This window comes from Anser cygnoides, chromosome 15, assembly GCF_040182565.1.
Source record: "Anser cygnoides isolate HZ-2024a breed goose chromosome 15, Taihu_goose_T2T_genome, whole genome shotgun sequence".
Lineage (NCBI taxonomy): Eukaryota > Metazoa > Chordata > Aves > Anseriformes > Anatidae > Anser > Anser cygnoides.
The window spans coordinates 2697175-2722000 of NC_089887.1; the positions used below are offsets into that span (position 1 = coordinate 2697175).

General features: G+C 46.9%; 1 protein-coding gene across 5 annotated transcripts in view; it reads left to right on the forward strand.

Annotated features, from left to right (window-relative positions):
* Positions 1 to 24826, forward strand: part of CACNA1H (calcium voltage-gated channel subunit alpha1 H) — a 228278-nt gene that overhangs the window by 156314 nt on the left and 47138 nt on the right. For all 5 annotated transcript variants that reach the window (XM_066977739.1, XM_066977742.1, XM_066977740.1 and 2 more), the window contains 5 exons: positions 15806 to 15957; positions 16955 to 17140; positions 17829 to 17946; positions 19600 to 19755; positions 24481 to 24571. In XM_066977739.1, the coding sequence (XP_066833840.1) occupies positions 15806 to 15957; positions 16955 to 17140; positions 17829 to 17946; positions 19600 to 19755; positions 24481 to 24571 (703 nt within the window). The remainder of the gene's footprint in view (positions 1 to 15805; positions 15958 to 16954; positions 17141 to 17828; positions 17947 to 19599; positions 19756 to 24480; positions 24572 to 24826) is intronic.

The window sequence follows — 24826 nt, forward strand, 5'->3', positions numbered from 1 at the left end:
ACATGCCATCCATTCTGTGTTCAGTTCAAAACAGATGTCCCAATTACCGTGGCTGGAGGTGCTCTGCCTCTCTTCCGAGGAGCAAGGGCACACCATGCCGCTCAGTGCCCTGCCTGCTGCGTGCTTCGTACTGCTGCGTGTCCGCGGGCTGAAGTCTGAACTTTGGTTGATTCTAACGGAGATCTGCTTAAAGAACGGCTTTTGGCCATTTTAAGCAGCACTTTGGCCGTATTAAATATGCTTGGGATAGTGTGCTTGGTGTAGAAGGTCTCGTTAGAGCCATAGGGCTCGTGGCTGTTTCTCTCTTCGCTCAGGTTTGGGCTCAGCATGGCTCAGGGCAGCTGTGCGAGCACGAGAAGGGATGTTTCAGCTGTGCTGCTTGCCTCTCCGTGTCTGACTGCCTGGGAAAAGGGGGGCAGAGCCAAACTGGGACCTCGCATGGGTGCTGAGGGAGCTGGGCATCGCCGCAGAGCGGAGCGCGCTGCTCCTGCCGGACCAGCTGGGTGGGATGGGAAAGCTCTAACGGAGCAAATGGAGCTGTCAAGATTGATGGGGCCGGGGTGTGGGAGAGTTCAGACATTTCTAGTAATCACATCCTTCCTGTTGTGCGTTGTTTTTGTTTTTAAGTCTCTAAAATAGACTGTGTAGGAAGTTGCAGGCTTTGGACTCCTCTGCCCAGTTCTGCAGATGAAGGGGACGGAGCTGCTCTGCGAGGCAGCCAGACGCGGCTTCGCTGCGCTTCTCAGAAACCTCTTAACGCAGGAGAACTGCTTCTGCCTTGCAAATGCTCACGTCCCTGCCTCTCCCCATCACGTCCACACCGTAAGGAGGCCGGGCAGGCTGTCCTCCCCCCGTACTGATGCCCCATTACCTGCAGTTAATTAAACTCTGTGTGATGCCGAGCGCCGCGTGTCGGTTTGGTTAACGCCTGGCAGCCAGAGCGGTAACCTACCCCCTTATCTGCGCCTCCGGGTAAGCAGCCGTGTCCTGGGGCTCTAATCCACTTCTCTCACTCCACGTTCGCTGCTCACCCAAGTTTTTGCTGTGCCAAATTCAGCACCCAGAAGGTGTCGTTCTGTGGTGTTGTGGGGTTTTTTTTAGCATCACCATAGAAACCTCTTTGGAGTTGCAAGGTGCGGGGTTTATAGAAATTTAACAAGAAACTAATGTAATCGTTCAGGTCAGTCGGGTTTGGGGCTGCCGGTCGCTAGGAAGGAGTGTGCGTTTCACTGATAAACTTGGGAAGAAAACCAGCGGAAATTCTCAAAGGCAAAGATGCAACAATTTTCTGCTGTATCAGCCCAGGCTAAAGCTTTATGATAGCATGAAGTTTACCTGAAGTTCATTTGGAGGGAGACACACATATTTTTTTTTTTACTCTTACTCAAAAATCTAGATGAACTTCTTGCCTAGGAGAGCACCAGTTTCTGCATAAAGCTGCCTTTTTATGTGCAGGCCCACTCCTTCCCTGTGTTAACCCAGCTGCCTCCCCATTTGACCTCTCTTAAACGGTTTAAATGCCTTATAGATTAGTGTACTGTTGATGCCTGGGCTAACGAAGTCCTGAGCCTCTCTGCTTCTTTAATCCGAAACTTTGTAGGTAGAGGGCCAGCTCAGGAGCAGCCGGCGCTGCACCCAGGCGTGATGTCTGCCCAGCTGCTGGAGAAGGCAGCTCGGGGCTGGGGAGCAGAGCGGCAAGCACGAGGAGAGCACAGCGCCTTCGCCGTCCCTAGCACAACCACCTCGGGCAGCTTTTAGACAGGGCTGAACTCAGAAGTGGAAAAAAAAAAAAAACAAAAAAAACAATCATTAGACAGCGAAGGGGGAAACTCCTCGCTGTGCTCAGATGTCCAAAGGTCGCGGTGGTTTAGCAGCACCCGTCCGGGTCCACGGTCACCAAGGCAATAGCTGATTGCCATGGAAACACTCGCCACCTCCTCCAGCAAGAGCATTTGAGCAAGTCCTGATGTTTAGCAAATAATTGCTTGAGATCCACTGTGTGTCTCACCCCTGGACTCTTTGGGGGGCTAAGCAATAAAATAATTTGACAGCTTTCGCCGTGGTCTATCGGCTTTGGAAGTGCCGGAGGAGGATTTCCACTGGGGCCGAAACGTTTGCAAGCTCCGTTGCTTTCTGAAGGGCTCTCCGCTTGCACATGGCTGTTTTAGCTTTGCTCGTTTATTAAAGCCACCACGCTGGAGATTGCATCTAAATTCTCTCTCACTCCCACTCTCTGCAAATAAAGCCTTGCGTTGCCTGCTTCATATGACAGCTGACGTAGCCGTTCGGAGGATACGGATCAGTTTGGCTTTCTCCTAGGGTTGTTTTTTCAGCAGGGGGTGCTCGCCCCTGCTCCCAGGGCAGGCAGTGGGGGCAAGCCCTGGTGCAGCAGCATGCGTGTGAGCCCCAGCTATGGCAGTGCGTTGGGGCAGCCCTTCATCCGCCCGCTCCTCGGGGCTCTCGCTGCGGGAGGAACGTCGCTCCCGCTCGTCAGAGCCGCGGCAGGATGCCAAACGCTGCCAGGAGGAAAACTCGAACGTGGCACGCAGGCAGGTTGCGAACAAAATCCATTTTGGTTTTGCTTCGTCTGAGCTGTCGCTCGTTCTGACAGATCTCCCCCAGATGAACGTGGCGGTGGGTAGGAGCTTGGCAGAGCCGTGAGGTTGGTCGGGTGCTGCCCCCAGTGCTCTCGGGAGCAGGAGGTCATTGAGCTGCACTTCATCTCCTCCGCCTGGAGGGTTTCTCCTGACTCTGTTCCTGTGCACAACAAGGGAATCAATTCGGGGGCGCAGTGGCAAAGCAGCACAGATCCTGGTCTGCGCAGAGCTCGAGGGCCATGCATGGCCCTGGCATCACGGGGAGGGAGGAAGAGAAAGGGCTGCCTGGCCCTTCACCCCGACCAGGCATCCACCACAGAGCAAGTGCTGCGAGACGGTAAATCAGGAGGCGTCTTCGGCCTCTTCCACCTTTGCTTTTCTCTGCCTCGCAGCTCCACTTGAAACAACAGCAGTGCATAATTGCATCGCTTCGCTGTTCACATCAGTGCTGGTGATTGGAGAGGTGTTGTTGTTGCTATTAGCAGTGTAATTAGCGTTAGCGTGACAGTTCCCTTTGCCCAAAGCATCAAGGCTGAACTAACGACCTCCAAAACCAAATGCATCCACTCCACCAGCCTGGGGAGAGAGCCTCTGCTCTCAGGTGTTCAGCAGCCCTACATCTGCAGCTTGGCACGGCAGCCTTGTAAAACTAGTGAGTTACAATAATTTTAATTAGTGCTTTTGTTATTAGGGCTAATATAATTGTTATTTCTCTATTTTAGCAATGATTTTATTCCATTATATTCTATCAGAATGACTTTTTTTTTTCCGCATCATTTTCTTCCCGTCAAGATAGAAACATAGAATCATTCAGGTTGGAAAAGATCTCTAAGATCATGTAGAACATACTGTTTATCTGGGGCATGACAGCATGTAAGACATATTTCATGTAAGGAAAGAGAAAAATTCAATGGAAAGTCACCTCCTTGTTTTTAAAGTCTTGTTTTCCAAATCTGAGTGTTCTTCTCCCAGTATTAGATAGAAATATTGCTACACATTGTAAAGCCTGAGCAGTTATTTTCAGTGAATTTTGTTCTTTGGTCATCTCTGAAAATTGGTAGTGGTTTAATATAATTCCAGTTATTGTTTTGTTGGTCTTTTTTGTCAACAAGGTAAAAACATGGACACGCTTTAAACTCAGTGGTGGTTCCACTGAAGTCGAGCAATTCTAACACGTGAAAATCCGATAGTTATCTATAATATAGAAATGGTGAATGTGAAGAGGGACAAGAGTTGATGAGCTCTCCAGCTGGCTTGTGCTCATATTCAGTAATTCCCAGCTTTTCTTCATCCCACGTCCAAGGATGCTGCTGAAGGGCAGCTCCATCTTGTAGTTCCTATCTGACCTCGTGTGTCCTTTCTTGCCCTAGTAAAACAAAGGGCTGTTGTGTCAGGGAGCAGGAGGGATGAGGGTGATTGCCATTGCTATTTTTAAATTTATGAGTTTGAAGGTCTGTATTGCACACAAGCGTAAGCTAAAAGGGGGCAGCGAGCTCCCGGGAGCAGCTCATTCCCTTGCCTCCAGCAGGAATGGCAGCGTTGTGTTGCTCACTGGTCCTGGTGCGGGCTGTTATTGAAAACTTACCAGAAAGACCAGGACCCAAAGCCTTCCTTGCTAGCTGTAATAGCACACGCTGCAGGCTGCTGGCAAATACAGGCTCTGGTTTTGTACCTTCCCATCTATGCTTTTTCTTTTTGATCATCGTGGATGGTTTTAATTGCCACTTTAGCGTGCTGCTCATGGCTAAGAAGAATGTATCAATAATTCACTTGCAGGAACAGTGTGGCAGCTCGAAAGTTCCCATCTGCCTGCTTTGGCTGCAGGCTAGAACACCCTGGGCTGTTTGCAGCATTGTGTTCTCAGGGACAAAAATAAGCTTGTAACAATCGCTGGGGTTGCTTTAGGTTTGCTAGAAGGGAGGGAAGGTGGATTTTCCCTGAATTTGTTTTGCTGGCTCCCAGCATATGTCTTTGATGCAGAGAGGAGTTGCTGCCTGTGTTACAGATGTGGATTTGCAGATAATCATTTCCATGCCGATGAAGGTTTTGAATCTTAAGCTCTTCATGAGTGTTTCTGGAAGCTGCAGAGAAACTATATCAAAACTGAGTCTGTACCAAGCACAGTTCCATTTTGGAAAACAAAAAGGATGGAGGTTCCCCTAACTGTGTTGCCCCTATAAGATGTCCCTGAGGACAGACCTTTGTCACTTTACAAAAAGATCAGTAAGATGTAACTACCCACAAAATCAGTGGCCTGGATCCTAACAACTCAGGAGATGTTTTGCAAAACATCACAAAAATCACAGCAGATAGAGCTCACCCTACCCAGTCCGTCCTCTTGCTCTAAGTCAGGATCAACTCTTAATATATGAGGGTCATAAGTCATTTTATATCTTTTAAGACAACCCCACAAGGTGAGAGTCCTTAGCTAATGAAAATTAATGCACAGCCCAAGGGAAGCCCATGAGGAACTGACTGCCTGTGCCCCAATGTCTGATACATGCTGAGGACCATGGAGAGTTTCAAAGCTAGGAGTTAGGAAAAGAGCTTGGGAATCCTAACATTTGGCATCTCGATGTAGGCATTGAACCTTCTCTTTGTGACCCCAAGAATCGAGGTTCAAGTAGGCAATCCCTGCTGTAGTGGGAGTGACACCACCACATTTTCTCCTGATGTCCACCCAACGTTTTTGCTTTCTTTTTCTATATGAAGATCCTTGAACCTCTGTAGAAAAGCTCTCCTGATCTTCTTCATCTTTCCTTTCTCCACTCAGCTGTCAGAGGTCAATTACAGCAGATTGCTCAAACTTTTCTGGAGAACCATCCTCTCCTTGAGCATATTTCCCCATCAGTCCACTTCAGTTTCCTCTCCTTGGGCTTAAGAGATGACAGAGACAAGGTCTTTGTCAGCTGTAGACTAAACACACTCCCCATCCTGTTCTTCCCATCAGCAGCCCTCTGTCGTGTTTTCTCGATGCGCCTTGTCTCCTAATACCAGTACACAGCCCACAAATCACGAATGTGCATTATTCAAAGGGACTCTCCATAAAGGTCTATTAGCAGGGGATGAGTAATGGCTTGACAAAATAGATTTAAGTGGCCCCTTCTGAATCATCTTGGCAGTAATAGAGAGAGTGTGTCCATTTTTTGATTAAATATTTCCAGTGCCATTAGCTTGGGTGAAGTAAACAACTTCTATTGAGTTTGCCTGCTAATGACAACCCAAAGGCCTTTGATCTCTCTGTTATCGGAGAGCAAGCCTGTTGCTTGGCTGTGGGAAAAGATCATATAATCATTGCGAAAGGTGCCTCTTGCAGTACAGTCAAATTGTTTGGAAGCGGTTCTTTATTCTCTCAATCTTCATGTTTCTACCACCTTTAATGGACATGGGCAGAGCCTCCCTGATGAACACGCTATAACCACAGTCCCTGTGCACAGTCAAAAATGCACAATTCTAGTTTGGCTGCAAGATTTTTGCAAATAAAATCAACCTTGATTTCTTATGCAGACTCCTCGAGGCAGAGCCTATATGTCCATTTTTGTCGCTGAGGGGTTGTAGCTTATTTCTTGTTCTTGATACACGTCTTGATAGACGTGTTCTTCACGTCTATCCTTTTACAGCATGTCCCACAATGTCGTGCGTTTTTTTTCTTAAATTCTCTAGTTCCTGAAATCCTGCGATTCAGTTTATATCCAAAAGGAAACTGTAGAATGCAGCTCTTCTTTCTAGTTAATGGTTTGGAATGCCTAAATATTAATAAATTAATCAGTATCCATGATGCATTATCTTTTTAAAAATGTATGCTTTGCGATTATCCAGCGAAGCTGATTTAGGGCATTAGGCTGATGAATTTGGGCCATTTTTTGTTGCCTTCAGCACAGATAGTGGTCAAGACCAAAAAGCTTTGCAACGGGCAAGAGCCGTGTGCGTATAATTCCTTGTGCGACTATAATTTTTTTATGGCGAGGGATAAGCCAAATATATTGGATGAGAGTCAACACAGGGCTTGCAAAGCGATGTCACGCCTCGCAGATCTGCTGGTTCTTTGAAGGTCTCCACCAGCATATGGATGGGGATGATTCAGTCCGTACAACTTCCCTGGATTTTCGCCAGGCGCTCTTAAAGGAACGAAGCCGACGTGGGGTGGGATGGCAGCCTGCTCCTGGAGAGAAGCCTGCGGATATTTAACGGCTGCTTAAGGGAAGAAGGAAGGGGCAGAAGTAATAGGTCCGCTTCTGACATGTCGGGAAGTTGCCAGAGGCATCTCCTGATGCGTGGTGGGACTCGCGCATCACCACCTGAGGCTTCTCCTTTAATAACTAAACCTAGACACTTCTGGCCTTGTTGCAGGGGGGGGCGTATTTATTTATTTATTTCATTTAAGTCTTATCTCTTCAGCCATCTGTCAGACCAAGTGATCCTCCATCAAGACGTAATCCGGCTGATTGGCCTACTTTTCAGTGATAATAGCAGTAGTTTTGCATGATGCTGCCGATAGCGTTTCAGATTGCCCAGGTCCTTTCCTCCTGGGGGTGGAGAAGACAGCAATTGATCTAATCCAGCTTGGCGTTTATGCCACTTAAAGCGAAATTGCATTTTGCTGAATGAAAGTGAGAAATGGGAAAGTAATGCAGCAAATACGTTGTGCCATGTGGGACCTTGGGCCTGGGAAGCTTCATAAGGAAGTCACAGAGAGGAGCTGATTATCCCAGAGAACAAAACCTCCCTGATCCGTAGCTCTTGTTGCAAGAGACAGAAGTATGGCAGCCGAGGTTTCTTCTGTAGAAAACATCCCCAGGAGTCAGTACCCAGTGACCGTGAAGGATTCACACAAATGGCCCAGAGTGTATATGACTTCAGTCTATGGTTATTGCTAGATGACATTGACTCTAATGGCATTTTTGGGGGAATACTGGAGTACATCAGGTGTGTGTGCAGCTTGCTTCGCTCCTCCACTGATGCCCTATGTGCAGCCCCAGAAAGGAGCAGTGCATTTTGCATGTCTGACCATATGCAGTTGGGTAAGTAATTATTAGCAGTGACTTTCATGCCACAGAGCAGAGAGGTAAAAGCAATTCCATGGAGCATTAGGAGATCAAGTAGGTCAATTGAAAGGAAGAAAAATTACCATCAGCTACCTTCAATTAAACTGTTATCGCTCCACATGAAGGATCCCATTTAGAGGAAGGCATAAAACCTGAGAGTGGAGGTGACTAAGAGAATAAATTTGCTGTTTCTAATTCCAAAGCTAGAGAGAGAACATTTATCAGGACACACAAGGAGGAGATATCTCTCTCTCTTTCTCTTTCCAGCCTACTTTTAAGTAGGGATTAAGTAGTAGATCTGGGAATCTCTCAGCAAAACAATTTTTTTCATCAGAAAGCACAAATTCACTGAAGCCCCAGCTTCTAGTAAAGACATTAACAACAGTTCAGCCCTCCCTGAGAAGGGCTTTTGGCTCGGAGAGGTGGTGATGTCTGGCTGTCAAATGCAGGGCAGAAGGCACCTCAGAATAGCAAACATCCTGGTGACCAGGGCAGGCTTCTAGGAGCTGGGGCATCCTGGTTCAAGTCCCTGGTCTCTTTCCAAGGCCAGAGAGCATAAATAGCTTGCATCTGTACTTGTGTGCATGGGAAAGCACCAACCAAACCATTTTTGCTACTAAGTGAAGCTATGTCCTACGAAGGTAAGGCAATTTCCGTGGTTTGTGCCATAGTCTAGATCAATTAAGCTGGTTTGAAGTTGATTGTAATGCAATAAGAGTCCTATGCTGTGGTCAATAAACTACATCAAAACAGTTTATAAAAGAAATATTTTCAAATGCAGAAATTCAATTGATATTGCATTATTCTTCCTATTTTTTTAAGGTCAAATTAAGGGCAGGGAATGAAGAGGAGGAAAGAAGCCAAGTCTTGAAGTGCTTTCCTTTTTTTTCTAACCTTAGAAATATCAGTATTATCTACTTTGGTCTTTGACAAGCAAAAAAAATAAAGGGGAGAAAAGGTCAAAACGTAGCCTTCACACTTGCTGGCAGCCTTCTGAGATGTCACTTACATTCCCTGACAGCTCTCTGCTTCAGCTGCGAGCTCCTGGCTCTTCAAACCCCCTCGAAGAAGTCCTTTTCCCAAAGTGTTTTATAGATGCCGGAGCGAAAGCTGTAACTAAAAACACGCGCACAGCTTGCGGAGCTTAGGGCAACCTCATCTCTTCTGCTGCAGAATGGATTCCCGGCATGCGAGATGTCGCAGCATCGCTCCCTCACCCATTTCTGGTGCTAACATTTTTGCATTTCAGCCACGCTATGCCCCTACATCTCATCGCTGGTGTGTGAGGCACCTTCCCCAGCCCAGCCCAGCCAGGGCTGCCTTTTAGCAGCACCCACATCTGCTCTCGAGGTTCATGGGCCCGATCACTCTTGCTCTTATTTAAAGTAATCCTGCTGGCCTCTCGGGCACGTGCCCTGATTTTCAGTGAAGCTGTTGGCAGTGCTCAGCCCCCGTGCAGGCTGCCATCGCCGTCTGTGTGTCCTTTGGACAAAATTTGCTCTGTATTTTGCTCTCATGTCAAAATGCCTGTGACGTGGCTGTTAATTATAGCTCCTGGTCCACGAGCAGAGACTCCGTGAGGAGGCTGGGGCTCTTCCTTGGCTGAACCTGTTGTAGGAAAAGGATGTGGGCAAGAAACTGGTGTTTGATGCAAGTTTTTGAAGTGAGAGTGCAAGAAATGCAGTTGAGGGTCCCAAACATAAAACCTGAGCTCATGGGAGTGTTAGGTTGTGGGGACGATGCTGGGTGTACGGAGCTGTGGTGCACGGGGAGGATGGGGAGAGTTGGGTGCTGGGATGGGCACCGAACTCTGAGCAGAGGAAAGAAAGGAGACAGGCTGCAGCTCACAGATCCCAGCACTGCTCCGTGGGTTACACCCCGCCTCCAGCAGCGCCACGCAAGGTTTTACCCAGCCCCTCTCCCTATGTATTTGGAAGGCGTACGGGTCCAGGCTGATGCTGACTGTGGGAGTCCACCTATTATATTAGCGTTGTACAGACGTTTCCCACATGTTCTGCTTTTTCAGAAAAAGTAAGAAGAATATTTTGTATTCTTGAGCTCTCTTTAGCAATTTCATTGATTTGCTCCCCTCCTGCGGTGCCCATGCTTCAAACTCATTTAAGCTGTTTTCCACCATTTTTGAACAATATTTCTTATTAAAAAAATACTAATTCCTTCCAAACCATCTCTTTAATCTGTCCCAGCAAACTGACTTTCATCTCGTGATTGCTTTCACAGTGGCACGTAAACCGTACAAATGTAATAGGGAGCCCAGTAATCCATCGGTTAAACAGATTAGTTATGTAGGAGGCTGCGTGGCTCAGTGCGTAAAGCAAGCAGGCTTTAATCTCCCCCGTAGAGGAAAAGCTGGCTCAAGTATGGCTCTGTGGTGTGCGATGGATGGGATGCAAAGGGCTTCCGTCCGCCTCGCAGCTCTCGTGGCGGGGATGAAGCCCGGAGGGTCGCGGTTGCGGTGCTCCTCACGGCGGAGGTTGGAGGCTGGAGCGCGGCTGGAGCAGGAGGTCAGGCAGTGAGAGGAACCTGGCACTGTGTTGCTGTCCCTTTGCATGGTTTTCGTGGGACTCTTGCCTTTTTGCAGCTGGCGACACCGTGGCAGAGGCTGCAGGTGTCCCAGTGTGCTTTTGCAACTTGCAGACGTGTTAGAAAGTAACGGTGCTTAGTGCTGCGTGGGTTATCCAGGATTGCACTAAGTGACACGGTTTGGGTTTATTAATGCAAAAAGTTGTGGCTTGGCTCTTCCCTTTCTCTTCCACTTCCTCGTAGTTAGCCCGAATGCTCCCTCTCCCTTGCTCTCTGCCGCTCTCTTGCATTCCCTTTGGTTTTTAATTCCATGAAACGAGGATGATGCCAAAGCCTGCAGGCAGGTGAGATCCATTGCAGTGCAGTAGCTGGTAGCTGGAAAATGACAGCCCCTTGAAAATGGGGTGGAGAAAGAAAATGTAGCGTGTCCAGAAGCAAAAGGTAAATTGACAGTTTATGATGTCTCCTCTTCCTGGTCGGAGTCTCTGCAGACTGAGCTTAAAAATACAAAGCAGAAAAGCGAAGATAAGCACGTGTTCAAAATCCCATTGACAGCTTTAGGCCCAGGACTAGAGAAAAAACAACACAAGTGCAAAGGATGTTTATGAGACTAAATGTTCTGGATTTGTTTACCACTCCTCTGCGTCTCTGCCAGCCTCAGCTCTCCCTGTTCAGGAGGAGTCAAACGGCTGCTTTGGGCTCGGGGGGGATTTCTGAAGCAAAACACATCTTTTTACTCCAGAAACTTCCTTCCCTGTTCATTCACCAGGACGGACCAGGCGTCTAACAGCCCTTTTCTCCAGCGTGGTGCAGGCATGATTATTTATTCTCAGTATCAGAGCAAAAAGGTGCTCAAGGGTGCCATGGCACGGTGCCATCCTGCTGGGGGCTGAACCTAAGTGACATAGAATAAGGTCTTTGTGGATGCTGCAGTCGAGAGAGATAGGGTAGGATATGGGTGAGAGGATAAGGAAAGGCACAAAGAGATAAAGTGACTTGCCAAAATGCAGTAATGCAGCTGCACTACGAGAATCTAAGGCTGCAAAGCCCTACTCCTGTTCTTCTTCATCCTCTCTTTGTAGGGGCCATCAATAATTTGACCATTATGGGTTTCTCTTTTATTGATTTTCTCCCGATTCCAGGAAGGCTCTGGGGTTGTGCTGCGTCTCGCTAAAACCAGAAGTATCAGATTCTCAGAAAGACACTAGTCTTCCGAGGTTTTCAGACCCAAACTATTTAGAAAAGGATTTTTTGTCTGTTTATCTGAACTTGGAATGAACTGCTGAAATGTTTGAGGTTTGTCCCTAATAAAAACAGGGTTTTGAATCACTGAAATATTCCGCAGCATAACTATGGCCTAAAAGTGAGCAGAGGTGGTTGTGCTTTCCTGGGACGTGTTTTGCTTGGAGTCAAGGCTGTTACTTTAAACTTGAATTCAGAGATGCTGAAATCTTGCGAATTGATCCCAGAGAGTTTCTGTCCTTCTCTTTAATGGTGGGAACCTTACTCCTGCAGTATGAGCTTTCATTTGCATCTGAAATCCGTAAGATTTGTATTCAGACCTGAACCCTGTATGAATGTTGCCTGGGACCTGACGGTGGCACGGGCAGGTTAAGCCCTTCTCTGTGCTCATTTCTGCTGAATGTCCCCAGCGTGGCGGTTCCCATCCCAGCCTCTCGGACTGGTGCTGTGGTCTCTCGTGCCCCTCATTGCCCACCATCTCCTGCATCGCATCCATTGCGGGGATTCCTGGGTGTTTTGTGGCATCGTGCAATGGGTGCCTGGTTGCTCTCTGGCCGTGTTTTGGCGTGGCCTGTCTCTGAAAACCGGGACCGTTGTAAAGGTCAGGCATTGCAGCAGCAAAAGATATGGAGATATCCTAAGCTGATGAGGGCTGTTGAAAAAGGAACTTTTCACTAACACAGTTTGGAGCCCTAGGGTGGGGAAGTAGTTTCCTTGTCAGAGTTGTTAAGGCTTAGAAGGTGTTTGGTAAAAAGCAAGAAATGCCACTTTAGAAATACTCTGTTGGATGTGCATCATTTTGATGTCAACCTTTGTTAGCTGTGCCTTGGTAGGAAGGAAGTTGCATTTCACAACACAACCACATCTCAAGCAGAAAACCTGAAATTTCCTTTTCTGAGAAGGTCAAAACAAGACATCACAGCATTTTTAAAGCTTTGTTGCAACTTCATTTTCTTCCAGCCAGGAAGTTTGACAGAAAATAAACCTTGCCATGAAAAGTTTTGTTTTCAGCAAATCAACATTTTGTTTTTCCCAGAGAAAAAGGCTCCTGGAAAAATTTGTGCTCTGGGGTTGGCTTGAATTTGAACAAAACAACAGTGTCTCCTAGTGGCTGACTCCAGGGGAATGGCCAAATCCATCGTGGCTTCCAAGTGTCTCTTCCTTAACCCTCCTCTTCGATCTTTGCTCATCAGGGAGTGAGAAAAGTGGGAAATGAATTGTGCTCTGAGCAGCAAACCGTTTCATAAGCTATAAAAATATCCATGGCAGGCTGTTTTCTAGGCTCCAGTTGGTGTTGAAAGAAGGTAATTACATTTGAAGGCAGTATCACTGGATGTTTGGCTCATCTGCTGTTCAGCTTCCACTCTAATAATACAAAAGCTCACATCAGCAGCTCGGCCAGCATGCAGGGCTATCCATCCTTGTCTCTGCCCAGTGGGTCCTGCCTCCGGGTCGCGGCGGGATTGCACTGCAAACATCTCACGTTACAGCAGTGCTTGTCACCGAATTAGTTCTGCCTTACCCCAAATAGGAGCACTGAAGGATGATGAAGGTCTCGCCTGAAGCACGAGAGGCTTTGCGGCGTCAGCCTCGCCCAGGCTCCCCCCGTCATCCTTCTTGATTCGCGGGATCAGCCTCTCATCGCGGCTGTGGATGATCTCATCTGTGTCCTCTCCTCTTCCTCGTGCCCTCTCTCCCTGCCCATGAGAGATCGCTGCAGCTTTTTGTCTGCACTCTCTGAACTTGTGTATGACGTGAAAGTCATGGTGCTGGGGAGGAAGCGGTAAGGACACCGAGTTGTCGAAGGAAATTGGCAAATCAGTTCTGGCAATTATACTGGCACGTTAACTGGTTGCAATCCCATATTTCAACAGGCCGCAAAAAAATGTTGGGGTTGGCTTACAGAACAGGACGTTTTAGAGCATAACAACTAGCAAATTCTGTTTATTTGCCTGAGGGTGTTTTCTGGTTTGTCCAGCTTGGGCTTTTCATGCTGGACACGGAACTTTTTTGTAAGGCCTCCCAAAATTGTCTCATCGTGCTCATGTAACTCCAGGATTAGGGATTTTGAAAAGATCCCCAAGGATCCCAGTTTTCATGATAAAATTGTGTCTCTTGGCAGCAGGTCTGGCAGCAGCAAGGAGAACTGGGGGAATGCAGAATCAGGTTTGGCTCTAGCAGACAAGACAACAGCCGTACTGCAGGCTGCAAGGTACCATAGGTAGCGGTGGGCAGGTTTCCTGTGTTTCCCGATAGAAATATGGCCACAGAACCACTCTGTCCCATCAGAGCTGCCCAAGCTGCAGCTTTCTTGCTGACGATTGTCATTAATTTCCCAGCCTCAGCCCTCTAACGAGCCATCCTTGGCCTGCCATGCACATCCCGGCCCAGGGAGGCTCCTGCTGCTGCCAGGAGGGACACAAGAATTTAGCAAGTTATTTTGCCTCTTGTCGAGAATGCTCTTGCATAACCCCAGCCGAGGGGAAACCGAACGTGCCAGCCACGTTTGACAAAAATAACGATGCTGACAAATGGCTCGAGGATGCCGCCAGAGCGGTGTCCCGTCACCACCATCGCTTGCAGCGGGACCGGCGGCTGGCAGCCAGCGGGGCTATTTCAGGCGCTGTCTGTGCTGGGGAGCTGGTTAGATGCCATCTTAGAGCAGTCCTCTCCTTCAGCTGGGCTTCCCTTGCGAAGGAAAGCCCTCTGCCCGGGATGTTTTGGCACTGTCAGGGAACGGGCACGGGCTGATTGCTGCTGGAGAGGGAACTGCTGTCCCTGCAGCCAGGAAGGTGGAAGGAGGGCAGCCCGGGGGCAGTGCCGCCGCGGGGCTCCCTGCAGCCGTCTGGGCCACCCTTTGCTAGCGACTAAAGAACTGAGAATTGCACAGTCCTTCCCCTGGTGTCCCTTAGTAATTAGCGTATATGGATTATAATCATGAGGACTGAGGCTCTTAGTGCTCTTTCTCTTGGATAAATGGTTGAGCACAAGACAGTCTATTGCATAAAGTAATTTAGCCTTTGAATGATGGTTCATTAGCAGCCCACAGACTGTCGCTGCCGATAGTAGGGGATGTGCAGGCTCTTCCTGGCTTCAAGTTAACTCTTTCCCCCATCTCCTTCAATTGCTGGGGATTTGCTTTGCAGGGTGTGGAGTTAAACGTGGTTGTGCCGTGGTATTACATTGGTCTTGTCCCTTCAGAGCCACAAATAATGCAGCAACAGCCCCCAAGAAACTGCCAACTATTAACATAGCGTCTAATGACGGATGGGGAATAAAGGAAGCTATTATCAGTCAGGAGATGAGTCAGATATGAAAATAACACCTTTTTTCTAGACAATATTATTACACCGAGGAAATGAAAAAGACTCATTTTCTTTTACAAAGGAATGGGTCCTGAGCATTAGAAATGCGCATTGCAGAGCTTGGTGGTGTCAGGGGGAGTAGCTCGAGTAAGTAACAAACCCCAGCCCACCTTTTGTGCATGTCCCGCTGTGCCACGGTTTTGCCGTGAATCAGGAGCCCAGGTGCTGGGCAGACATCGCTGCACTCCCCAGGAAAGGAACTTCAGAGGCTGTGTCTGAAACACGAGGTTGTAGCCCAAGGTAACTCGGTGCTGATGGAGGAGAGAAATGGAAAGATCAGTTCTTAGAGGTAAGCTGCACACAGCCAGGTTCAACCAGAGAAACCCACTGCCATCCTGGAGGAAATCCTGACACGTGGAGCCGTGCTGCTGTCGCTCTAACAAGATTTGCTGTAAGTTACTGACCAGGATTCCAGGAGGAGAAATCATCTTGTTTTGCTTTCAGGGGTGATTTCCAAAGGCACTCAAGGGAGATAAAACTATTGATCCTACTGACTTTCACAGGTATTTGTTTTCTTAATTCTTTTAAGAGATGTCTGCAGGAAAAGCGCTTTCTTTGTATGTGAATAGAGCTACGCTGTGTTGACAGTGCTCCTACTTTGGATATAGCAGGACACAGAAAGCTTTGCAATAAAAACAGCCTCACCAATGCAAGTCTAAATACAAGACTTACAAGCCATAGTACCCTTGGTAGTTGTTGTTGCAAGAATGCACAAGTGCTCTTCTTTGTGTAGCTTCAATTTGTTGGGCACATATATTGGGCATAGTTGTTCTGCCGTTGCTCCAGAAATGGGCTGGGATTCTGTATTTCCAGTAAAACTCCTAGGCACCACCCATGATGGTTGTCTGTTTGTCCCCCTCAGACACTTACCTGCCTCTGTGGCTCTCCGAGAGGAACGCAGGAAGCCACAGCATTTGTGCATCGTTAGCACAAACCCCAGAGGGGGAGGAACATACCAGCCCGTGGCCATTTCCTCTGCACATCTGTTTGACCATGTTGTTTTTTTGCCCCATAGCCAGACGAGTTGACCAACGCCTTGGAGATCAGTAACATCGTCTTCACAAGCATGTTTGCCCTGGAGATGCTCCTGAAACTCCTTGCCTTTGGCCTCTTCGGCTACATCAAGAACCCGTACAACATCTTTGACGGGATCATAGTTGTCATCAGGTCACTGCCAGTTCTTTCTTCGCTGTGGCTTTTCTGCCAAGGGCTTAGGCCTGCTGGGGAGTGGGATGGGGAACAGGAATGACGTGGCATGCGTTAATCCAGGGCTCACTGGTTATCATGGGCTATAATTACGCTGGCCTTTTAGATTCCCCCCAGTAGAAGGGCCGTCCAAAGTAAATGGACCTGGCAGATGGAGAGCAAGGTCTATTTACGCCACATGTCTGGCACGGTGGACAATTTTCCACTGAAGTGCAGAACGGCTGGTCCTGGGAAAAGAGTACTGTGAGCGTCCATATCCCAGCAGCATGCCCTCCCTTTCCCAGATTAACACGTAACAGGGCAAGCCGGAGGGGAAGAGAGGGCTGTGTTCTGCTATCCCCTCCCAAGGCACCACCATCCCAGCCTACGCTGGGAATGTCACAGCATGCGTGGCAGCAGCTCGTGCAGCTCCTCTCTGCGCTGGGATTCTTTCTAGCAGCACCATGCAGCCCTTGGTCAGTAATTTGGGGCAGACACAGAAGTGCTCTTGGCTTCACTTGGCCCATCCCTTTGCCGCAGACAAGTGAGAAGAAACAGGGAAAAGGCCCGGAAACAAAGACCAGTCTGTGGCTTGTTAAATATTAAACACTGATCAAACCAACCCATCCCCACAAATGTAAATCCCTCTGGATGTTAGCCTGGTACAAAATTGCAATCCACTTTTTGTGGCTAGGCTTGTGACTGTTTGTAGTGAAAACAGCCTAGCAGGAGACATGGTGTGTTATGAAGAGCCACAGAAAGTAAGGGAATTAAAGAATCAGGAAACCAGCTGTAAAGGCTAGAGGTTAGGCATGAGCATATGGCCCTGCACAACTGGGAAGCGGAGGTGTTTTTCAAAAGCAGCAGCAAATAACCCTTTTAGGGCTTAAATGGTGTGATATCCTGTAAGAAGCCAGCCTGCTCTGGGCTTTCACAGTGTAGTACTGCTGTTAATAGCTTTTCTCCCTGCATCCTGCAGCGTCTGGGAGATCATCGGCCAGTCGGACGGAGGCCTTTCTGTGCTGCGAACTTTTCGGCTGCTCCGGGTGCTGAAACTGGTGCGTTTCATGCCCGCCCTCCGCCGCCAGCTGGTGGTCCTGATGAAGACAATGGACAACGTAGCCACCTTCTGCATGTTGCTCATGCTTTTCATCTTTATCTTCAGGTACCAGAGGCTGCGGCTTCTCTCCTTCGATTAATCGTTCGGCTCGCTTAAATAATACATAGATCAGAATAACAATGCAGCGTGTTTGCTAGGCTGCCTACATGACAGAAGTGCTCACAATAGACTGACAAGCAGACACTCAACAGATGATTTACTTCTTTGCGGTCTCAGTTTTTCATGCAATACTGTAATTCTGTAGGTGAATGAAAAACACAGACAGGCAAGAACAGTCAAACAATTGTTCTGGAGTTCCTGGGAGGCTCATTTAGCTGTGTCTCAGTAAGCTGTCAGAAACAGGACTCTACCAGTCTCATATTTGAGAGGGAGGTTATACAGATTTCCAAGACCTCTGTCTGCTTGACCCTATAATGCTCCTTGGGATCCTGTTCTTGGAAACCAGATAGATTAGGCAGCTGGCAATGTAGTTTGATGTTTTCTAGAAAAATGAGATCCCTGATTTGACTTCAGTGTAGACAATTATTACGAAACATGACACACAAGAACTAAATGGCAGGATTTGATCAGTGGTCATATCAACGGTAGTGCAGAGCCCATCTTCTTGGGAGATACCACTGGCACACAAAACACTGGGGGAAAAAAAAGTATCCCAAAAATCACTGCAGTCCTCACTGCAACCGTATTTCCTGCAATAATATATTTCTTCCATCTCCCTTTTTTCCTACTCTAGCATTCTCGGCATGCATCTTTTTGGATGCAAGTTCAGCCTGAAAACTGATACGGGAGACACAGTTCCAGATAGAAAGAATTTTGATTCCTTGCTTTGGGCCATTGTGACAGTGTTTCAGGTAAGCTCTGGGTCCTCCATGAAGTTTTAACATAGAGCACCTGGACAAATTATTTCACTTTTCAAAAAAAACTGTTCCAATAGGTGTCAAATTTGGACTGAAACCATGCCATAGAGTTATTAGGGCAAAGTGATTGTGTTTGTGAGTTAGCTGGTGTCTACAAACTCTGATGGAGAAATCTAGTCAAAATCATCGCTATACCTATCTGTTGTTAGTTAAAGTAAAGTCTGGGAAGACTTGGAAATTCACTCTTATTTTCCTTTCGTATACTCGTTAAGATCAAGACCCATGGTCTGCTGTCCACTCTATTCCTATTCTGTAGATCTCTATCTCCTTACCTGCTTTTATTGCCCAAAAAATGCACTTCCAAACAGTTTAATTTAACTGGGATTGACAAAATAGTTTCACAAATCAAAGCAGGAGTTGCTGGCTCTATATGCTGGGAAAGTCTTTATGTAAAAAGTTACGTTTCCTCTGCAGGCAAGGTCTGTTATGTATTTTAAATTACTGGCTATTCCATAATGGAGCAATAAGCTGCTATTTCCAGGACATTCTAAATATAAAGATTAGACTTTTCTGTTTAAAAGCTCAGTCCTTACAGCCTAAGTGCACCAAATGGAGCACGGTGTAAACAATGTTAAGGGAAGTTTCTAAATGCAGAGTAGGTGTTCACCACAGTATTGTCTGAGGTACAAAGCAATCCAGAGTCTTCACTGGGATGAATATAACTTCTTGCAAAGTTTTCCTCCATACAAAGAAGCCAGGAGAAATCAGCATTAGTCTCACAGGTTCATATATTTTTTTTTTCCAACATAAATACAGACTTCTGCATTTATTCTAACAGTCCCACGGGAAATAGAGTTGGCACGGACCACAAGTGCTCAGCCCTGCATCCCATGAAGGTTAATGAGAGACACGGCTCAGTGCCGCCGACTGCATTCCTATCCCCAAAGCTACCTTGTTTTCAGGAGCCACTTTCGTTGTAAGCCTGAATTAATGTGGAGCATGCATCTGTCATCTGTTTTTCATAGGCCCCTAGGTTTTTGAGCTCCAGTGAAGCTAGGAGAGTGCAAATCCCTTAGGAAGGTTCCTTAGAGCAAGGCTTTGTGAAGATGTGTATTTTTTTCCCCCAGTTTGTCAGTACTTTTACCCAATGGAAAGTGTTTTGCTTCCCTGAGTTTCTTAAGCCACCCTATGGCATTTATCATGTCAAATATCATGTGTCCTACCCTTTCCTTCGGGTCCAAATGCCTTATAAAGAGCAGCTCCACAGGGGACAACAGCCCTGGCCTCAGGTCCGTTATCTACTGATGGTTATCAAAGGAGACAATACCCCCCTCGTACCAAATAATAGGACTTAGACCAGCACACCCTTTACGTTGCCATATCTAGGATCTGAACTAGTCATTTTTATTGGCAGCAGTGCGCTAGATCCTCCTGCAGAGAGGGGAGGTTTGGCCAGGAGAGAGCTCTCATGTGCAAAGCTCAGAATAACGGAATGTTTTGATGTCTTATCTCATGAGACCTGCTAATGATTATGCTTAGAAAAGGTCAAAAGGAGAGGAAGAAATGAGTATGTCAGTGAGGATTTGAATGCAACTGCCATGCACGAGGGGAGTGGAGTAATCAGTCTTGCCCTTCACCTCTCTGCAGATCCTCACTCAAGAGGACTGGAACGTGGTCCTGTACAATGGGATGGCATCTACATCCTCATGGGCAGCGCTCTACTTCGTGGCCCTGATGACCTTTGGCAATTACGTGCTCTTCAACCTTCTGGTTGCCATTCTGGTAGAAGGCTTCCAGGCAGAGGTAAGAGATCTGAGCAGGGGGAGGGAAAAAAATTGTGATGTGTAGGTAAGATTGTACGGATCAGTCTGCAGCAGTGCAAACCTCCAGCCATGCAGGCAGCCCTAAATTTGACTTTAAGGGGTGCAGATGAGCTGGGTTGGGCATGTGAAGCTCTGTCCTTGCACATAAGGTCCCCTGGACTCTTTGAGACATAGGCGATCAACCCTTGGATTGATCTGCTGCAGAGTGTGTAGTGTGACTTTGAGGAAATCACTTAGGATGGATTTCGCTTGCCTAAATCTTACTTACGTCCTGTGTTTTGTTTCTTTATGGTGGGCCCACCACATAAAGACCGTGTGTCTGGTCAACACTTGTCATGTGGAGCTGGTAGGGTGTGAGCTGGCTGAATGCAAGCCTTTCCTGGAGACTCTGCCCCTTACGTGCTATTTGAGCCTGGTAGCACAGCTGTTAGAAAAGCTGTACTGCAAGGTTACAAACATTACATTTGGAGATACTTAGGATGATACAGGGCATATAAATGCTAAAGAGATTTTTGCCCACACCTGAAATTAATGTCTGTAACAGGTCAGTGAGCAGGGAATTTGGCGAACTGCAGGTATCTCATCTCACATGGAGAGGATTAGAGAAATGTATTTCATTCTCAGTCAACAGTGATATACAATGTCCTGATCCCAACTAGGCAGGAACCTCAGCAACTGTGAAGGCAATTCTGTGCCACATGGTCCAGAGCAGCAGGCCACACTGGTGTAAATGTTGTAGGACTGGTGTGAAGTGGGGGCCCTTGCAGCCCCTAGGTTTCCCTCTCTCTCCAGTCCATTCCAGATCTAATTTCAGCATCCTAAGAGTAGCTGAAACCCACCATCCCCTGCCTTATCCTGCTCTTCACCATCTTCCTTTCACATCACACCAGATCCATTTGGGGGAGATTTATTTTAAATAAGGACGATCCATTTTGGTTGTAAATACATTGATATATATGCACATACATATTATCCAGGAAAAAAAAAAAAGGACTTTTTTCAAAGTCCCAGTGCAAATGGAAATGGAAATGAATTTGAGACTTAGCAAAAACCATCCAGTCTTAGTTGAAGCTAGAAGTAGTGGTATCAAAAAGGCTTATGTCACGCTTTGGAATTTTTTAATTATTACTTCTTATTTCTGCAACCATCAAGAAGAGGAAAATTTGCTTAGTGCTGGATTGACTTCAGAGACACAGAGACTGAGAAACAAAATGAGAAAATGGTTTCAGTTTTCACCGCCTTAGCTCCCAAGGGAAAGAGGAGAAAGAAACACTTTATTTTTGTACTGTTTTGGTTTTTTTTCACTTTTCATTTTTTCCCCAGAAATGGCATCATGCTATTATTTGCTGTGTTTGTATCACACTTAGACAAACCATCACAGACCATGGAATATAATTGAAATATTCATGGACCAACAATTCCCTTCTCTCAAGCCAGCACAGCCACATTATGTCCTTCAAGGATGCCTGCATAGATTCATTATTAAAACATCCCTCCTAGCCTCCTCACAGCACTAGTAGAGGAGAATTAATTGAAACAACAGGAGCCAAGGCCCAGTTTGGAAAAAACCAACCCTGATGTACGTCGCTCGGGGCCGTTTCATGGATCCTGGGGGCAGTGAGTGCCACCTGCCCACACAGAGAAGATAGGAGTAGTCCAGCTTTCCACTTTCAAAATGAATGGCTCTGCACTGCATTAGGGGCATCCCGATATCTTGTCCAGTGGGGCCCATGCCCTGAAGATCCACCACAAAGAGCAGGGAGGTGCTTCTCCAAGCCGTACTCCATGTGGCAGTGCCTTGAGCTGATGCTGTTTACGTCCAAACTCATGTACTTTTCTCAGTGTCACCAATCTCAGCATCTGCTTGCTCTGCTCTGGGTACTCTAACCCCTTTGCCATATTCCTGTGCTAGTGCGGCCTGTGGCAGATGGAGGTGGACATTTTAGCCCCTACCTTAGTAAGACCAATTCAAGGAATTACCAGTATTCCTACAGGCTCTGTAGTAGTGGCTGCTTTCCTGACCAGAACGGGTTTTCCTCTAGGAGACTGGTTAGCTGAATGCCGAGTACTTGTGCTTGACCAGAAGCAAATGATGCAGTTGGCCATATGGCAGTTCAGAGAGGAGGCTTTTCAGTGGCCAGGTGTGTGTCAGATATCCTTTGATTTTACCAAATCTGGGTGGAAAAAGAGGACGTGTCAGGGAAACCCAAACAGATGATAACCATCGAGTGTGACCTGAATGACTGGAAACTGCTCCTGCTCCTCTCATTGCCGGTACCACTGGTGCTCGTAGCAAAGAGGAGACATTGGGATCTGAGTTCTCTTATTTACCACCCATTCCCATGTCTGGCGGTGCCTCTTTAGTGCATGGGGACTTCTTTTTTAGCTCAAGCAATCCTGCATTTAGGCACAGAGGACTCTTGCAGAGTGCCCTGCTGCTGTGTTACACATGCAGACCCCGGGCACAGTTTTCATCCTTTGTTACTGACTGCTGTAGGGCAGAAAAAAGTTTTCTCCATCCAGCGACCTGGCAGCTTGCAGGTACGTTTCTGTGGCACAGACCCATTCCTTACCTGCCTTCCTGGAGGCTGAATCACGTGCCTCTGTGAAGCCAGAAATTGGCAGCCTCGTGCAATATTCTCTGAGTGCGTGATTACAGAGCTAGCTGTCGCTTTCTTGCTTAGGCTTAATGGCTCCTTTTGGAGCTGTTATGGACCATGATTTAAATATGTGTAAGGAGTACTTTTCAAAGCTTGTATTATTCGCTCGGTGCTGCCTCAGAAAAGGCCAGCAACCACAGGCATGACATTTGCAGAGCACATTTTGCTCTCCACTACCATTTATTTTATATTTTGACATCAAGCCTATGGGCTTGTCAGATGTCTCATAGTGAGGTATCAGCTGTGCCACAGAAAACCCTTCTCGGAGCTGTATTTCAGCTACGAGGTCTTGGTTCAAGTCTTGCACTTATAAATGCATAACTTAGCTCTGGTTGTAAACAAAGGGCTGTTACAATCTCCTTGGAGAACTCCCAGGAAGAAGTTGGAGCTAAGTTTTCTTTTGCCATCTCTGGTTCTGTTGGTATGTTGGGAATATGGCAGAAATTCATGTTTTGACCTCTTTGACTTTTCCCTCCTTCAACGTGATGCTGTTAGTGGTTAGAGCAGACACTGGTGTGCACTACTCCTCCCTTTGCTCAGGTGCTTATTTCACTTGGATGGAGAGCGACTCCTGGGAGACTTGCGCAGCTAAAAGGGTGTATATTAGAGCTGCTTGAAGCTCTGAACCATCAGCAGTATTTCAGCAAGGACAGTAAAAATTATCCTGTGAATCATGGTACACAGTCTCAGCTGGATCTCAGGTTCCAATCTGCCTCTGGAGCAAGTTTGGCAGGCATATCCCTGAAAGAAAAGGCTTAAATGGCCACAGATCCATTTTTAGTACAGACTATTCCTCATTTGTGCTTAGGACAACAAGCAGCCAGACTTCAAAGAGGACCGTAATTGCATATTTGTGTTTACATTGTTCCCATGTCATTTTGAAATCTACCCCAGAGCTGCTGCGGAGAAGCAGACAAACCTTCCAAAATTATGCAAGTCTTTCAGCTACTCTGTGCTAGTGCTTCTGCTCCAAAACAGAGAAGATGAATAAGGGAGCTTAAGCCTTTCAGTCATCCTGTCTGTTTGGCTGCACCAGTCAGCAATACATCACAGATGAAATTAAGTTCACTGACACTTGAGCACCGTATCTCTAGAAACCATGGTGATTTGTTCAGGCATCAGTTAAGGAACTCTGCTTCTTCTCCTAGGACCAGCTGCTTTAACCCAGCCGTTTGCTACCAGTTTGCACAGCTTTTCTGCGGTCTTGATGGCTCAAGCCAGTCATGCCAATAGCCTGCGGGAACCCCTTCTCTCTGCAGACTCACCAGCAGAGGAGAACCTGACAATAGGTCCTCTGTCCTAGGCTTGTACATTATTTAGGTCAATTTTGGTAGCAGAGGCGGATAGTTGTGAACGAGGAACATAATTGAGCTTCCAGGAGGAAAGCCAGTCTAGCTGGGCGGTTGGCTGTTGTTGTCTGTCCTGGGATGATGCTGTGCTTCCAGGCAAGCTGGCCTCATTCCCTTCTACCCCAGCTTCAACGTTGCCAAGAGATTTCCCAATATAATCTCAATTACCAGCCAGTGAGAAGGAAGCAAATTAGGGCTGGGTTTTCACATCTCAGTCAAATTTGCAGTGATGACAAAGAAGTGATAAAGAAGAAAAATCGTTTTGCATCCTTTGATATTAAAACCTAGGTGCTTCCATCTGGAATCATGGAGAGAGTAGATATGGAACCCCACAACGCTGTTTTTCTTAGTCACTCTTCTGATTACATCTGCACTTTCATGTTCTCCCCTGGGACACAGTGTTTGATGAGGCTGGGCACAAGGAAGTGCAACGACATTGCAGGAACAGTAGTTGCAATCACAACATCATCCTTTCTGTCTAAGCATGAAAACAAAACTAAACAAGTGGGACTTCCCTGGGGTCATTCCCCAGGGCAATGTAGAGGGAATTTTGCATTCTGCTCTCCTGGTTCTTGGGCCATGCTCTAATTAACCATGAGAAGCAAATGTGTCTCTGAGCTGCTAAATAATCCAAATGGCTTTTGTGCTAAAGTGTAAATGAATCAGATCCATTAATTTCCTTTCTCCTCTCTGCAGGGGGATGCCAATAGGTCAGACACAGATGAGGACAAGACATCTGCCAATTTCGATGATGATTTTGAGAAGCTGAAAGACCTTCGAGCAACAGGTAGGATTTTGGTTCTGTGTTTTCTCATGAATTTGAGTTGTGCTACAACTCAGCCTCTGCAATCGTCCTTTCCTGGAAATTTACAGGAGAAAGTAGAAGAATCCCTTTCATTTCACAATTAATCTGATAGCTATGTTAACAGAGTCACTACGCAAAATATGTTGGGAAAGCTAAATGAGCACTGATATTTCCTTTAAACAGATGTTTTTCTAATTTCAGCTATAGTGTAATATTTAGTTTTGTCTCATCGTTTCT